The sequence below is a fragment of the Pagrus major genome, chromosome 11 (assembly GCF_040436345.1).
Source record: "Pagrus major chromosome 11, Pma_NU_1.0".
Taxonomy (NCBI): domain Eukaryota; kingdom Metazoa; phylum Chordata; class Actinopteri; order Spariformes; family Sparidae; genus Pagrus; species Pagrus major.
In genome coordinates, this window is record NC_133225.1 from 25,740,414 (window position 1) to 25,758,479 (window position 18,066).

An 18,066-nucleotide genomic window follows, 5' to 3' on the forward strand; every position below is an offset into this window, starting at 1 on the left:
ATTCTGTCCTTTTTTTGCTTATTCAGTCATATAGTATATCAAGTTCATGGAAAGACTGCAGATGTGCCAAACAGAAGCACTTCTAAGTCCAACTCAACTGAAATACAACATTGTTCAAATATGTTGAATGGAAGACCAGTATTGTATGTATAGTTCAGACAATGTAAAGCACTTCTATATCTTATAAAATGCCTCGGAAGTGATCGTAACACCTTCAAAATGCCCTTTATTGAGACTAAATGGCATCCAGAAAAGAAATAATTTGCCACGACTTGCAACAGCTACCATGTTAAGTTGTCATAACTGCTCCTAGTGATTCACTGTAACAACACACTGTGGGCAATTATTGCAATAGTCACTGGGCATGAATTCCATCTGATTCAATGGGCTGGAAGCTTGTCTGTGGCAAGCCAATGGAGGATCAGCTCTTTATGCTGGTTAACACGTTTCCTCTCTATTCAGCTTTCAAATCAAATCAGCGCTCGGCTCAGTCAGCCTCTGCGTATTATTACTCATCTGCTTGTACAAAACAGGGCCACTAACAACTACGCTGAACTCGCAGTGACAGCAGAAAATCATTCCTTCCAAATGTGGAACAGCATCTCATCTAGAAAACGCACATTGTTAAAAAGGGGGAGTAAAGACGGAGAAGTTGATGCTAGGAAGTCCCTGGGATCAGTGTTTATGGGGTGGGCAAGTTTTAACACTTATGTTTGTGTTTGGCAGCAAGAAGTGATAAAACTCAGTCCCTCAAAACACCGTTTTCTTATCTCAAACAGTCACAGGAAAGTGTTTTGTAACACTTCACAGGTTTACCTCCAAAATATTGATGGCAGCAGACACAAAGACAGGACTCAAAAAAAGTCAGGAACGCACGTGTGAGTCTTAACACCCATTGCAAATAAACAAACAATCCCAAGTTCATTGACTGCTGGCGCACCTCGATACCAGGAGAGAGGATTACCCATAATCCTTTGCCTTTTCTGCCCTGCTGCTTTTTAGCCTTGAGGCACTACCCTCTGGTGGCACAAATCCTCCTATTCCCCCTCAAAAAAAAAAAACACCCTCCCTTACTACTTCACCCCGAAATCACCTCTGAACACGCAGACAACCCCATCATTTTTTTTTCTGTCTCTTTTCCCCTTGGCTATATTTAGCTTAGCCTGCCTACATACAGTTTGCCATGGGGCAAATGTGAGAGGCCGGGTGTGAGAAAGGATGACATTCCCCTCTTGTTTAAAAAAATCCGTCATGTCTACTGACAATGTAAAGGGAACTATGAAGAAAAATAACGTCCTTGCTGTACTGTATACCCTTGCAAACTCAAACAAATCTGCCTTAAGAGCGATGCTGATTACATATTTACAACAGCAAACACAAACAAATAAATAAAGAGTCATAATGAGGAATTAAAAAATATGCATGCCAGCTTTTTCCCCTTGTACGGTGGCCAGACAGCCTTCTATTTACAATGTGCACTGAGACAGCCAAATGAGGTTAGTTCGAGCAAAATCATCAAGCAGCATTTTACACACCACTACAGCTAATGAGAGGCAGAGAGAAGAGAGGAGTGGAGCGGCGACTACAAATTAACTAGCACTAGGGGAAGTAGTAGTGGCTAGTAGTGGTAGTAATGTAGTAGTAGGAGAGATGTACGTGTCATCCTTGCTCCTCATTTGCCAGGGAGGCAAAATTAGGACTCCTCTTTTTCTCGTCTGCGTTGTACTGGCCTCATTGTAGTGGTGTAGAGGCTGTGGTGAGAGGAGGGGCCAGGATGAGATTGAGGGGAGAAGGGGGGGGGCAGAATGCGTCCTCCCCTCAGGGATAGCCATCATCCTCCAGACTGAGTGCCACGCGCTGCAAACAGCAGATAAAAAGACTGTTATCACAGTAGGCTGGTGAAGGAGAGAGTGAGGTGAGATAGAACAGCAAAAGAAAAGGCAGCATGATGGACGGAGAACAAAGAAGGAAATCAGGAGAAGAAGAAAGATTCAAGTCGAGACGGTACCCAGAAAAGAAACGACAGGTTCATATAGAAACCATTCACTTCTCCCTCCTCCTCCTCCTCCTCCTCCTCCTCCTCCTCTCCCTGACCTTCCTCTTCAGGCCCCCTTTCCCTTGTTCATTCCCTCCTTCTCTGGTTGCTCTTATGTGAGGAATGCAGGATGCTTGCCTACGGCTGTAAATGTCTGGCCCATATAATGCCAACCTAATTTCTCTGGTTGTCTGAGTTACCACATTGCCATGAAAGGAGAGGAAGAAAACAAGTAAAAAAGAAAATCAGAGGACAATAAAAGAGATTTGGACATACGTCTAATAAAACTAGAAGAAGAGAGAGAGAGTGTAGTTCCCTCTGTGCAGCCAGACACTGAGGATGGTTGTTAATTCGACCTTGAATCTTAATATGACTCAGACGTGCACCTGTTTCATGTGTGTGTGTGTGTGTGAATGTGTGTTTTCCAGCCTGTCATCATGCCAGTGATACCCAGAATTCCCTGCCTCCTTTCTCTCTGGAGCAACACAAAGAAATCTGTGTTACCATGCCAACCGATCAAAGCGCTTGACTCCCCCCTCACATAATCCTTTTTGGCTGCCCTTCCCTGCTCGCTCTACGCAAAAAATACAAATATATTCAATAAATGTCAGAAGTGTCCTGATGACACACTTTTTAAGGGCATTTGAGTGCAAATCAGAGCTGGCATTGTTTCGTGAGTTTGTAGAAAATGCAGCTTGATGCCCGATAGGTGATTCTCAAAAATGCTTCTGCGTCCAAGAGAAATCAACAGGGCAGTCTGCAGTTCAGAAATATAAGAAATTGTGTTTTTGACTGTCCTTGGTTGTGATTTGTGCTCCCCTTTTTACTCTTGACGTTGCATTTACACTGTAACAAGAGCATTAAATTCTCATCAGGGCAATGTCATGATCTAAATTTTATTTGCAGAATGTTCCTGTGCTCCGCTGTCCTTCCAGTCAGATTTCCACGATAAAGCTAGTCCTCTTACTCCTCAAAAAGCATCTCAGCACTGAAATAATTGTTCTTCTACTCATAATAAACAGACGCCACTGCACGGCTTCCCTCATCATACATCTCTCTTTCATATCCACTGCATCAAGACAGCGGTGACTATTTAAGCCTCAGTGCCCCTCTAATGTCTGGATGGCCCTTTGTTATCATTTTTAGCAGCAAACATAACAAAGAAAACATCCACCAAATTCCTCTCTAACAAGGATACTACCTTGTGGCACATATTTTCTGTTGTCTAGTGACCATGTAGGAAAAAATATTAACTTTTGCATCAGCTGCTTCTGTAAACAAAGATGATATGTGTCTGTGTAAGGAGTTTTGTCAGGAAACGAGTAACAGAACAAACATCAACAACCAGAAAAACTAACATAGTGTACAAATAAATGGGATGGCAGGTTGGCGACAAAGATGTGATGTTGGTAAACGAATGTACTGTATGATTATGGTCATGAAGGTGAAATCCACGTGATGTACTGGTGAAGGGCTTATGTGTGTGTGTGACTGGTGTTTTCAGTGATAACTGCAAAACTCATGTGTGAGAATGTGGGCGTGTGCGTGTGCAAGCCTGTTCTTTCTTTCCAGGCCAACATGTACAACAAACGGGCTTTTCCAAACCCCTGCGCATACTCCCATATCTCAAATATTCCAAACCCCTTGCTTTCCCCTGCAGCTTCCCTCATTTGCTGCTGGAGAGCATCGGCGCCCCTGAGTACCAGTGAGAGTTGCTGTCTGTGATGCCGCCCCCTAGAGGAAGCGCTATGAATGGCTGACTGTGGCTGCCACTCACTGCTGGGTACACGTGGCCGATGGACTCGCTGTGTCGTCCGATGTGGATTTCGTCGTCGTCGTCCTCCGTGGTTTTGCGGTACACTGGGTTGTCGAAGTTCATGCTCTTGGTGTTCTTGCGCCGCCAGTTGCGCCAGACCAGGTATCCGCCGGTGCAGAGTAATCCGATGACCACTGTGGCAAGGATAGGGACTGCATGTGTTTAACACACACACAACAACAACACACGGCGGGAGCGTTAACACAGCCCAGGGGACACAGAGCGGCGCTTTAAGCACTCACACACACTTGCTTCACACACTCTGCTTCATGTACTGAGGGCTTATTATTTTCTGTCTTTATTTTTCAGAATTGTAAATAATACAAAATTCACACCTGTAAGACAGGTTTGTAGGGGAATTAAATAAACGTGAAAAAATAAAGAAGCAAGAGAATGCACAATATGTAATGTTGTGGTAAGCACAATCCTGGAAATTCATTGGTGTTGGGTTTGTTGTTTAAAACATATGAGCACGTGATCACAAAACTCAGAACTAGAGGAGTTCATTTATAGTACAAACACTTTTGTTTCAATAATTTTAGGGCCCAAAAAGCACTTAAACAAGCTTTTTCTGGTTCTTTTCACTTTATAAAAGAAATGTCTGCAGTGAGACAAGTGCTGTCTTTTCTTGCAGAGAAAAGCATCATATTTTTGGATCTATGAGGACATAAAATCCTGGTGAAAATCAGTTTACGCCAGGATTTCCCACAGCATTTTACCTCGCCAGAAAAAAAAGACCACCTCTGCTCATATTAAAACACAGGAAATGTCAGATTTAATAGATGTGGGTATCGTTTATGCATTCATCCAAGCAATCGTTTTAAAACCTTTTTACCCATCAAGGTATGCTACATTTTGTCCCAGGGTCCCCCATCTGATAAGAATTTTGCATTTAGATGCTTAATTACAGTTTACAAATTACAAGTTTATGAAATTCATGACCAAAAATTATACATTCTGTCATTATGTTAAGTATGGATGGAATCATAGTGAAGATAAATTATTCTCCTTTTTGCCAGGGACCCCCTGGATCCTACTCAAGGACCTATGGAGGTCCCCGGACCCCACTTTGACAGCCACTGATCTGACAACCAAAACAGATCATAAGCCTAGTCAGGATTGGTTTGGCAAAACAACCGCAGCTACACAATTTCCTGTGGGAAACCCTGTATATTCATCTGCTATTGAACAAAAGGGACAGTTTTTTTCAGAGAAAATTGGTATGAACTGAAAATAATGAGCCTTCATTCTGTATATTTACATTCTATTTACATTCCACCTTAGTCTCAATCTACGAAATGATCAAAATCACACAAACATGATTTCACATGCACGATTTGCAATGATGAATGCCTGCATGCTTCATCCTACACACATGATAAACTCCACATCCATAACACACACGCACATACTCAAACAGATACATGCACCACAGACACTTTTCTGTTAAATCTTGTAACATTCAGGTCCTGACGGCAGTGATAATGTTTTTTTTTTCAGTCCAGCAGGGTTGCTTAACTTGCATCATTGTAATATTCTTGGGCTACACTTAGGCTATGATTTATAATTTTGCTCACTATCTGCAGACTGCCTGACTCTGGTGTTTTGGATGGGGTTATGAGAGGAGAATGGACAGGGGAAGACGAAGAAGAGGGAGGAAGAGAGAGAGAAAAGTGGATTGGAGGATTTGAGATAAGCTCCGTCTCTCTCCTCTCATTACCATATCAGTATGACTGCGTAGCTGCCCTTTAGGACCTGTGTCTGTATAGTGAATGTCTGAGTCTATGTGTGTGTAGAGACCAGCAGCCAGACCAGAGGTGTGTCAATGAGGAGAGATAAAACAAGCGTGCAAGTGTTTTTGTGTGTGTACGCCCACGTACATAGATGTGAGTCCTTTCTGGAAGCCCCATCTAATTACTCTTTTGTTGAAAAGGCACTTGAGATCCCTGTGTGACTGGGCTGGAAACCCCAGATCCTCCTTTGTTCTTCTCTAAATGCTCACTGGTTTAAAAAAAACATCAGCTTTTGTCTCATTTAGAAAATCTCACTCCAATTAGAGAGCGGCATAACAGCCTGACTTTGGCTAAACACTGATAATCATTGCTGGGCTGTTTCCCCTCATGGAGCTGTGGGTGGGCGTGGTGCATTAGCGGATGTGAGTGGAGAACTGGGGTGCAGAAATCCGGCCCTTGTGGACCTCCGACAATAATTAATGTTTCAAAGCTGCCAAAAAACGCAGAATGGGGGGATTTATGGCAGCAGTGAATGGCAGAAGGACAGAATGAGGGATGGAGCAGAAAGGGTTAACAGTCTCGGGGGTTGTTTTAATGAGCTGATATCTCAATCGCTGAGAATGAAAAGAGAAAAAAATGGCATTACGATGTTTTAGAGTTCCCATAATTTATCAAAGTATTCAATATTAGGGATGAAAGGGATCTTAATTAGCGACATATGCCACCACTATAAGGTCATTTGCACATTCAGCTGATTTCTCAGTTAGGATATGCATGAAAGTATTAAATATTTCCATAAAATTTGATATTCTTTTTAATGGAAGCTAATAGAATAGATTGACTTTAGCAGCTGGTTTGATTGTAATAACTTGAATTATCTTTGTATGCCTGCCTCACATTAGTTCTATGGTTGTCTGGGGACCTAATAGTGTTTTACCCTGTACAGACAATATGCTATTTGACCTGGGAAATGATGTTTTTGGCTTCGAGCTGTTGAAATTTTGACATGGGAAATAACATTTTATCTCATTAAGCTCCTTTTCAGTCACATAATATTTCCTCCTATTGAAGAGCTGATTCTATCAACTGTGTAACCCACTCTTAGTGCACTGGGTCAGAGAAATAGGTCAGAGCACTGGATTGATATCAGAGTGAGCAATACTGTATGATCAGAGTGGGAACATGAGCTTAATGTTATCACAGCTGGTCAAATGTGATGGCAAAGCATGAACAGAATTTCCCATTTGCTCAAATCTCATTAATAACGACATAATGTGCACATTGCAAAGGCCTGGCCATTGCTGACTGACGAGCTTACTGGCCCATAATGGCTTTTTCATAGCCGTAGGCCAGCAGACTATTGTTGGATAATACCACAGCTCAGTACATTTTCTCAATGACGAAACTATTATTTTGTGCTCACGCATCACTGCAGAGGAAGACATCGGACTTGGATGTTCAAAAGACACAAATCGTCTAAAATACACTTATTTTAATGAGTCAAGTGGGAGTATAAACACGCTAAACCCAGTCACTCACACATGCATGTACACACACGCATAAAACACCACAACCATACACAACATGCAGAGACGGAGAAGCCAGGAGGGAGAAGCAGGCAGGCAGAAAGCAAAGGCAACACAGCAAGAAAGTCAGGAGTACTCACCGATAGGTATGACTATCCCCAGAACAGCTACTGTGATGTTGTTACCAATGAGGTAGTGATCACTCGCAGCTGAGATGAACAGCAAGAGGGAAAAAAAAAGAGAAAGAAAAATAAGGAACATTTTTTGTTCCCAGACACCCTCCCCAAAGGCCTTGCTAGAGAGAAACACAAGTTTGAAGCATCGTGCTGGAACAACTTTGCATTAAATACGGGTAGAGAATCCATCTGATTTCACTTTGGACTGCTCCTGTGTGTAAATGACATGTAGATGAACAGGGGATGCCATATAAATGCAATGAGATGCGTTTTAATACAACAGGAGACAAATGCAATTCCAGATAGTAATACATCAGCATTTGTACTAATATGATTCAAATTTTGAGGCAAATTTTGTTTCAGGATGCAATACGTCTTTCAGTGGATGTTTGAACATGGCTGGATACTCGTGAGTCATTCGGTAACGCTTTAAAATGAGATCCTTATAATAATATTAAGTGTTAGGTAATAGGTCGTCCTCAATCTTTGTACTAGATCAGTAAGTAACAAAACCTGCCATCTTATTAATACAACCAGGTGTTTCACTGCCTTTTCATAGCACTGAGATCAGGGTTTCAGGATTTGGGCAGTAGCCAGGCTACTATCATCAGTCATGTTGCCAATGTTGTCTTTGCGACAGTGGAACCAAAAGTAATACTACAAGTAAATGCTAAGTGGTTGTCTATTTCTGCTTTATGAACATTAATTGAAGCCTTATGACTTTCTTTTAAGTGTTTATATATATATATATCTCAAAGCTTTTACTTACATTCCTAAGCATCCACAAACTGTTAACAAGTTATTTATAAATGCGTATAAATGTTTTATAAACCATCAATGAACTTTTTTTAAATTATACTCTTATTAACACTTACACAGTCTTAATAATGTTAATAGCATCTTATATGGACTTATGAGGGCATAATTACCTATTAACTAAAGCTTATTAAAAGGACCTCATTGTAAAATGTTTGTTCTTGACATGCTTTGTGTCCTTAAACTCTCACTGCAACAGGTTGATGTGGAGCTTGACATTAATCCTGCTCCCAACCCTCCTATTAGCAGCAGGCTAGCCATTAGCCAAAGTGTGATCAGATGGCTATAATGAAGTCTAGTGAGGAAGATTAACAGAAAAGATCACAGCACTGGCCCTGCATACTCATTGGCTCGCCCTACAAAGAGACTCTGTGTAGTTGTATGGACGGAAAAGGCACAGATGGGAGGTGACTGATGGCACATACAATTAAGACATATTCTCTCTCATAAATGCAATCATATAGAGGACGGACTGCCTTTTGACAAATGCACACACACCCACAGACAAAAGCACTTTAACATAAAGAGGCACAGCAGGCGATATGACTTCACACTGAGCAGTGAAGCGTCTTAGTCCTGATTCAGCAGAAGTGAATCTGGCTTTTCTGAAAGTATGACTGATGTTCAATGGGTCCTAAGACTCTAAAAGGCGGATTAATAGAATCTTATTAGAGCAGCAGTTATGAAAGAGGCAGTCCTGGAAAGTGAAGGCAAAGAGTGAGAGAGTGAGAAAGAAGAAGAAGAAAGAAAAAGGTCTCAATTTCATTAAGGCTATTATTGCTGGAGGGATTTTAAGTTCAAAAAGAATTTGCTGTTGTCTGCCTCTATGAAAACGTCTCTATCTAAATCTATTTATATATGTCTATATTAAACTTCTTAAATTATAACCCTATCCTAATGTGTAGGTTACCTACAGTACATAGAGAACATTAAAGCCAAAATATAGAACTATTAACTGAATATAGTGTCAGCCACACTACAGCAAAATTCCTGTTCACGCTCAATTATCAATAGCCATCATCTTAAAAGCAGAATGTCCTTACAGTTACAGTGCCACAATTAAAGGATAGATTCAAATGTCAAAAGTGATGTAATGTAATGTAATCGGAAACAATATCTCAGAATATTGCAATGTTTTTTTAAGGCAATATCACTCGGCCCTATTCAGTCCTGGCAAACATATATTCCAATGTTTATCTGAGGCATCAACAGTCTGACTTACTCAAATTAAGTGTCTACTTCCAAACTCACAGACTTCCTTTTTTTTGTTTTTGTTTAACAGACTGTTTTCGTGCAGAGCTGCAGTGTAGTGATAGTAACACAAAGAAAGACATTCTTACTTGTCTGACTCAGACTGCTGAAGCCTCATTATCTTCAGACAATGTTTGGACTGCATTTTTGCTCAGAATTAGGACAGTGGATTTTTTCTCCCATCAGTTACATTAACAGGACATTAGAAAGGGATCTCCTTTGGGCCACAGTGAACTGGAGGAATGATTACAGCAAGCAAAACATGTAAAAATGCTCATACGAGCACCTGACCTGATGACCTGACCAAGTGTTTTAAGTTTTTGAACCTATTCCTTTGGACAGCAGTACAGCATTTTCCAGTCCAATGTTGCAGATAAATAATTACTAGCATCAAGAGTGATGGATAAAATTTGTGAAAGCTTTGTGCACCAGCTGTGGTTTATCTTTTATTCCTGAAACTCCTGGTACTTCTTCGCTCCACCATGCCAGCCACAGCGGTGCACATGCTTAACAGCTGATGCCGGCAAACTTGACAGTGTGCACTGAGTTGAAAATTATAACACATGGCCCGTGGGTTTGGAGACGCGTCTTGTTCATGCCCCATTTTCTCATCCGTGTCTGCTCCACCTCTCATCTGGAGCACTTGTGTTGTGGTGAGGAGGCTGACAACTTCAGAGACTAGAAGAAACATGTTCTTGCTTCTTAGTAACTTAAAAAACCCAGGCCCCCAAAGTGGTGAGACTCGCGATGGCAGCCATCCTCTTTAATTCCCAGAAAATCACTTTCTCTCCTGCTTCTTTTCCATCCCATCTTATCCGTGTAAATGCTGTTTTCCTTCCCAACAGTGTGTCGTTTTCTAACTCCCATCCTCCCTGTTCAAGTGCTGGGCTGTCATGTTCCTTTTGTGCTCTGTTCATTCCTTTTCCTCCATGGCCTCTTTACTGTCTCACTGTGCCGTTTCATTTAACGATGCTTAGTTTTACTCTTTGCTCTTTTCTCATTCACCTGTCTTCACCATGTCTCTTTCTTTGCTTTCCTCTAACTACCACACCCACTTTCATCACCCTTCCTTTCAACTTACTCTTTCTAAAGCGTTTTCAAACTCAGTCCTTGTTCTCCTGGTTTCTGAATAGAAGATAGATGTCTGATGTAAATGCAACACTGTAAAAGTCTGACTTCAAACACAGTACAACAGCTTGCAATCTTTCTCGTTTGCCAACCAATTTTTATACTCCCTGCTACTTATGCTGGGTTCCAGTCAGTCAGACTTTCAACTTTCCCAGTACAAATTTTTAACCTCAGACCTCAAAGTGTTCCAGGTGCATGACACCGAGCTCAAAGAAAAAACATTGCTGACTGTGACAAACCAACTGAACTCTCAACAGTGCAGCCTCCTTGCATATATACATGAAAAAGAGTAGAAAAACACAATTAGGTCATTTTATAGAAATAATGTTCACAGCCCACTTTGCATATTTCATAATTCCTTCACATGTATTAGGCCTCTGCCACAGGAACTCCTACCCTTAGTTTGAATTACAGTTAGCAGTCAAGACTGCTGAGAAATATTCCTTGAAATTGGCCATAGACCTTCCACCGCCGTTCCCAAAAAAAAAAAACCCAAAAAACACTCCTCTACGGTGTTAAAGAAGGGAGAACACGCTGGTGGAAAGATGTTGCAGAATCGTGGACTGTTAGTGAACCACTCTTCTCTACCTTCAGGTGTTTGTGGATACATTGTTCCTACACATCTGAACTGACCCATGGTCCTTTTACCTGTCTATCCTGAGGTTCAGATTGTTGTGTTCATAATTTTGACTCTTAGTGTTTCCACATGGGGAATTGTGTGTTAACTGAGTTGCAGTTGTGATGACTTCAGTGAATGTTATTGAATGCCTGTGCTGTCTAACTGAGCACATGGTGCAGACAAAGATAAATGAAGTGAAATTAGTTTTCCAACAACAGTTCAACAAATCTGAATCATGTGTGAAAACAGGGGAAAAGTGTTTATAGTTGTGGGAAACATGTCTGTCTTTTGGTGGATCGTGTCATAGTTTTGGATATTTAGCTTAAAGCCCCAGTTACTGTAAAATGTCTAAGCAATCGAGATAAACTGTAAAAAGATGAATCCCTTATTAAGGTTTCTGAGAGCCAGCGTCTTTTTTCAATTGTTCCCAATGAGGAGAAAGCTTCTGTGGCAGAATGAGAAAAAGCCCTGCATCCAGGGTCTCTTTTTCAGATCACTCCGCCTTTTTTGTGCGGCTTCAAGTTGAATCACTCAACTTTTCAGAAAGGCGCTGGTGAGCTCATTTGCTTTTTATTGGAAGAGGCAATGATAGTCACTGTATTTGTGTCTCCTCTGATCGTGTCATGCACCCCTCCCTGCTCTGTGGCTGATAGGTGGAGCCGTGACAGTGGGGATATCTCCATTATTAAGCTCATCTTCAATACAAAGTATGAGAGCAAGCATCCTCAATTTGGTGCTCATGGTAAAACAAAAAAATGTCAAATAGAAAACGAACAGATAGTAAAAAGCAAAGGGGCAGTATCGACCATACAGCGGCTGTTGTCAAGATATTGCTGTCTCAGAGACAAGACCCACCTGTAGCTATTTTTCTCTCAACACACAAGCGCTTCTTCCCATTTTTTATTAACAAAAATGAGTAAATGTAAAATAAAGTAAATGTTTGTTCCTAATGTTCTCTCATTTTTACTGGCATTTTTTAACAGCTTCCTAAATAACTTTTGTGCAGAGAAGATGACTTTCAGAGATTGTTAACTGTAACCAGCTACCTAATAACAATGGAAATATATTTAATTCAATTTACATTACAGGTATTACTATAAGATTGTATATATTATTGTAGTTAAATACAGGTATATATACTTCATGTTGCCTTTTAGTTGATGGTTTACTATTTACACTATGTGCACTTCCATGGATGCTGCCTTTGTTGTGAGATGTCAGACAACTACTTCTTCATTAAGTCGGGGTAGATGGATTTGCTTTTTATGAAGGCTGAAAATTCTTGAGTGCTGAGTTGTCTGTAATGCACCATTATTCTGTGCCATCATATAATCAAGCAGTAGGTTGTCATTCAAGCATCAGAAATTAAGTTCTACTGAAGTGTGTAAGTAACTGCATGAACCAGTTGCTGATTTTTTGACATTTTACTGTTTGTCTCCTGCTTTGGTCTGAAAGGGTGTTATAAAGGTATTGGAGCTACAAAAAAAGCCAGTCTTTTTAAGCAACTTATTTGGAGGATTTGTGTTATCCTTCTTCTCCCTGCAGGAACAAATTACTTAGGAAAAATAGCTGCCTTGGCAGTTTGACAGTTACCACTATCTCATTTTCATGTCTCTATGTAGCTAAGGCCACAAAGAAAGCTGAAAACACTGATTTCTGCAGCGAAACCCACACCGTAGCATGTGGTGTAAAGCTCAGTGGTTTATCAATTTTGCTTCACGGTGCTATCAAGGATTTTTCTCCACTTCCAAATACAATTTAAGTCTTAGCATGGCTCTGTAAACCATTGTCACTGACGTTATATTCTGCTGTCATTGTTTGTCTGGGCAACAAACTGTAAAGCGGTATTTTTCTTGTGCGCCAGTAAAGCTTGATTGCTACAAGAATGAAGAATGCTGCCAGTTTTACAGAGGCAAAGTGAAAGTGATGAGGAGAGGGAAAGACAAAGAGAGTGAGAGAAGCTGTCAGAGAGTGAGGATGAGTGATGAGAGGTGGCAGGTGAGAATGGAGGGGACTGTCGTTTGTTAGCTCTGACAGCTCTGTTACACGCTGCTCATAAGGGACCGACAACGAGCAGACTGAGATGTACACTGCCGAGTGTGTGTGTGTGTGAGAGAGAGAGAAGCAGAGAGGAAAAGAGGACGTACACAGATGGTCAAACACAGAGACGAGGGGGAAGAGAAGCCAGAGAGAGGAGGGAAACTAACTGATCTAAGTGGTGGTTTTCAGCTTCCTGCTGCTTTAATGGCAGGTGTTAGCAGTAGTGATGGCAGTGGAGCATTACACTCAGAAAAACACACAAACAGTACGCATACACCCACTTCACACAAACTCACATTCCTATGCACAAACCATTCTGATCCTTACCCCTGTGGGAGAGGTTGCCATTGCTCTCTCTTTGAATGCTGTTGGGGGCCACTGGGCCCAGTAGGGGTGTGTGTGTGGATGTCTTGCTTGTGCTGCTGAAACTGGTCGTCTCTGTACTTGTAGCAGCAGGGGTGCGAGGCTGCTCTGTAGAGGTTCTCCTGGGGGCCTGAGGAGCTGCCGGCGTTGTCAGGCGTCTGGTCGTGGGCCTGACTGTTGTAGCAGCAGAGGTGGTAGTGGGCCTTGTGGTCGTGGTAGTAGGGGGTGTTGTGGTGGTGGTAACAGCTGTAGTGCTAGTTGTACTGGTTGTTGTGGTGGTTGTGGTGGTTGATGGAGCAGCTGTTGTGGTCGTTCTGGGTCGAACTGAAGTGACACAGGAAAATAATCATATCAATAGCACTTCAGATTTTTTGATTTTATGAAAACTTAAGAAGGCTAAATTCCGGAGCCAAATTCGTGTGAGCTTTTACAGAGGAGCAATAGAAAGACTCCTTATTGGAAACATCACAAACTGGTATGGTTTGTGCACGGCCAAGGACAGGAAGGCTCTGCAGTGGGTGATTAAAACCACCCAGAACATAATGGTATCCATCTACCAAGCATCAGTGATATTTGTGATATATATTTGATATAAGTGAGATGTCTGCACAGAGCCCAAAGGATACGAAAAGACAACACGCACCCAGCCACAGTCTGTTCACCCTGCTGCCATCTGGCAAAAGATACCGAATTATCCCGTCATACCACCAGACTACGGAGCAGCTTCTTTCCTCAGGCTCTGAGACTCCTCAATTCATCCTCCACACTCCACTGTTAGAAATAGTTCGTTTTGTTTTTGTTTCTTTTATGTAGCATAAAGGGACTTAAACTAAGTTTTGTTTTGACACCCTGGTGTTGCAAAATGACAACTAATTAAAACTTTGACCTTTTAACCTTTAACAGTTGGCAAATATGCCGTCTCAGAGTTGTATTTTGGCTATGTACATCAATATACAGCATATTATGTGAAATTAAAAGATTATAACATGCTCCAAACTCGCCAGAGTTTTAATTAAGTTAGTTCGCAATGTAGCAAATGTATGCAAAATTATCCAAACTGTGAGGTAGTTAAAAGTGATATTCAAAGCAATCAAATACGTTCCACTGTAATGCATTACATGAACAAAACTCTTCAACCTCAACTGCTTAAATTATTCATTTGTATTTTATAATATAGGAAAATAACAATGTTGTACCACATGATTCTGTTGAAAATCAGTAAAGGTTAAAAGTGACTTGCCCTGCCCTCGTTTAAAATACTGAAATGTGGCTTGATGGCTCATGTGGCTAATGAACCTCTGCTTCATCTCAAGGGGTTGGGTATATCAGCTATCACTGCCTTTTGAAACAGTAATTATTTCTTTATGTTTATTTAACAGGGAAAGTAAAGATAAACTGTAACATAGGTAGAAACAGTGCAACAGATATATTGTATAGTATGCAGGGTGTCTAGTTCAAGCTAACTGGCATCCTTTTAATCACCTCCAACTCTGTGTGATCACTTTCTTGTGTATCCATCAGGTCACCAGTGACATACCTTTCTGTTTGTTATCAGACAACCACAGTATAAAAAAGTGGTTTGATTCAGGATTTCTTATATATTTCTTCAATATTTTATGGTTGCTGTAAAACTGATAAGGCTTTTCTACTAAATCGACCAAGACATAAAGCAGAGAGCAAGAGTGGCAGAATGTAAGGGGCTCATTTTATCAAACCTTGATAAGTGCTCAGCAGAAATACTTGTACTGCATTCAAATCCAAAAAATGTGAGTGCAATTTCTCCGTTCACGCTCAGTGGTCATGTTCCCTCGCCTGTCCTTTCTCAGAAGGATTCTCTGAATTGTAGCCTACACACATCATCATCTCTCTTGCTCCCTTTACTTTGTGTCAGCTCCTTTCTTCTCACCTGTGCAAACACATGAGTGCAAAATCGAGCGGGTTCATTAAGGAGAACAACTCAACTAATGGCTGACTGTAGAGACTGGGGACCGGCTGAGCGGTGAAGTAAGGTCAGTGAAATGATGGAGGTGTGCTGCGAACACGGGTAAACTGGGAGAATCACTGGCCCACTTCCCAAGATAGTGCTACAGTAAGCAGAGGTATTGAATTCTCTGAGGGAGTTGGCCTTTAAATCAATCATATTTATGACAAGAAGATTTGAACATATTGCATTGTTGAAGGATAGTGGTGAATACTGGTTTTGGCTTAAAGGTGCAATAGTCTTCAGGCTATTTTGTTATGATTTGAGACAAATATGAATCGGTATGATTTTAAAGCTTTATTGAGTATAAGAGAAGAAAATTTTCCCTCAAGCAAGAATATAGTTTGTGTATTCATATTTGTTTTTGTATTTAATATATTTCACTTCCACTGTGTGTATGTCACTGAAAGCTTTAACAGTTTCATATTATGTCCATTTTTATGTTCATACTTTTATTTTTGGTGTCTAATAGAAAATGTTTATCTGCCTTAATGTTCAGAAAGACATTATTTTTCTCTTACTGTTCATTGCTGCAGCACCTCTATTCACCCTCTTTGTGAATGCTCTGTATTGGTACCTCTTTAAGGGCCGCTCTTTTGAAAAGCCCGGTATGCTCTGATTGGTCACTTCTAATAAGCCCGAGCAGGCACCGCCCACCGTGTTTCCACATCTGCTTGTGTATTCACAACCATGGCTGTGCTGGGGGTATGGCTGAGGGCGGTGACTGTGTCTCAATGGCAAATCTCGGGAAATGGAAAATCTCACTTTTGACAATATGGGACCTTTAAAAAGATTCAGTGGATCAACACAGATATTCAATATCTGGGTGGAAGGCACATGTGGAAAGTATAAAACCCAGTATAAGAAGTCTCAACTCTGGCACTGAAACCTTTTAAGAAATGAGTTGGTCTTGGTCTGGATATGGTGAGAGAAGAACCTAAATCAAATTTGACATGACGGGTCAAGATTCAATTTATCATATGCGCCTGTATAACGCTGGATACCACAAATGAACTAAATAGTTTAGGATGGAACATTTATTTAAAGATATTTATAAATACTTAATTATGGGGCAGACTTCTTTTAGCAGAAATGAGAAGTTGAAACTAGACTTCATGTGACATTCCTCAGCACAATCCCTTTAATTAAGTGTGCTCCTGGATTCAGAGTGTGAAAGACTTACCTATAGCACAGCGCCTCATGTCTGGTCCCAGCTCCATGCCATCAGGGCAGGCACAGGTATACTTGGGCGAGTGGTCTGTGATCTGCGGGGCTTTCAGACAGAGGTATTCACAGCCACCGTTAGGCAGACTGCCCATGTTACAGGTATCGGGGGCTTGAGGGACAAAGCAGAAATAAAAAGAGGATTAAAAAGAGCTTAGGGAAATATGAGTTTGTACATTTTCCCTTACAAATAAATCACATAAAATAAATTATTCTTTTGCTTTATGTACTTTGGAGTTTTATCTCCATTGAAAATGAAGTATTAAAAAACACAATTCATAAAATTTCAATATCGTTTATAAACATCTGGTGCTATTTTAAAATGTTCTGGAAATTGAAATTCCATGTCGTTACCAGGGTTGATGAGCACAGAGGTTTACATGTACTGTAGACCAGAATAGTTAAGAGGAAAAGGCTATTAAGAATTGAAGACTCCCAGATTTGGGTCTCGGTCAGCGGCCAAAAGCATCAAAGTCACTGAATTCAAGCTGATGGTGAGAATCTAAGTACAAAAGTGGCTACAGTTAGAGCACAAAACACAAATATGTGATTTAACATCTCCACATATGAAATTTCTTAACAATTGCTTTTCTTCACTCTGTTTTTGTATATTATACTTGTACAGCCTAAATCAGAGGATTTCCCAGGGGGGGCTCCAAACCATCTCAGTGGAAGCTCAATGATTGGAAGTGAAAAAACATTACATGAGTTAACAAAAGGAGATCACATAGAACAGTGTAAATGTACATGATAGGCAGACTGCCCAAGTTACAGTGTCGGGGGTTTGACGGACACAAGCTTTGTAGAAAAAGTTATTTCTGGGAACATTTTTTATGTTTTTCCCCACTTTCTCAGACTCAGAAACCTTAGGATAGACTTTTTTAAGTATTTGTTGTAGTCTGAAATTATGTCAGTCAGCAGTATTATTATTATTATTATTATATTCTTGAACAAATTTAGCCCAGGATCAAAGCTGTAGTAGACATCATCTAATCAGCCAAAATTCTTATACGACTTTCTGTATATTAACCTTACTGTGTACCATTCTGCAAAACAACAGTTAAGTCTTACTTAGGGGTTTATATTTATTGCAGTGCCTTTTTTCTGGTCCAATGAGCTGATGCTTAGGTTGCAGCAGGGGTGTCTAGATTCTCTTTTTTAAATCTGCGCACTCAAATGAAAAATTTACATGCAGTTTTCTAACTCAAGACGTAGACTCATGGAAAAATATTGCTACTCTTCTCATGTGGGGGAAGCGTCAGAATTAGGTCAGGTCGCGGTCGATTCTGCCTTCTGACTTGTGCGTAGTTCTAGAGAGCAGTACATCAGAGGAATCATCAGCCGTCAGGGGAAGCAGC

The 18,066-nt window shown here is 40.8% G+C and overlaps 1 protein-coding gene across 2 annotated transcripts in view; it reads right to left on the reverse strand.

Annotated features, from left to right (window-relative positions):
• Window positions 1-200: 200 nt before the first annotated feature.
• The window catches only part of lrp8 (low density lipoprotein receptor-related protein 8, apolipoprotein e receptor), a 185,364-nt gene continuing 167,498 nt past the window's right edge, over window positions 201-18,066 (reverse strand). The window contains exons 15-19 of one of the 2 annotated variants that reach the window (XM_073477218.1): window positions 16,668-16,820; window positions 13,468-13,827; window positions 7,251-7,319; window positions 3,813-4,003; window positions 201-1,857 (exon numbers count right to left, since the gene is read on the reverse strand). In XM_073477218.1, the coding sequence (XP_073333319.1) occupies window positions 1,819-1,857; window positions 3,813-4,003; window positions 7,251-7,319; window positions 13,468-13,827; window positions 16,668-16,820 (812 nt within the window). In that variant the 3' untranslated portion in view covers window positions 201-1,818. Of the gene's footprint in view, window positions 1,858-2,875; window positions 4,004-7,250; window positions 7,320-13,467; window positions 13,828-16,667; window positions 16,821-18,066 lie in introns of those variants that run through there. The other variant, XM_073477217.1, reaches the window with a different exon arrangement.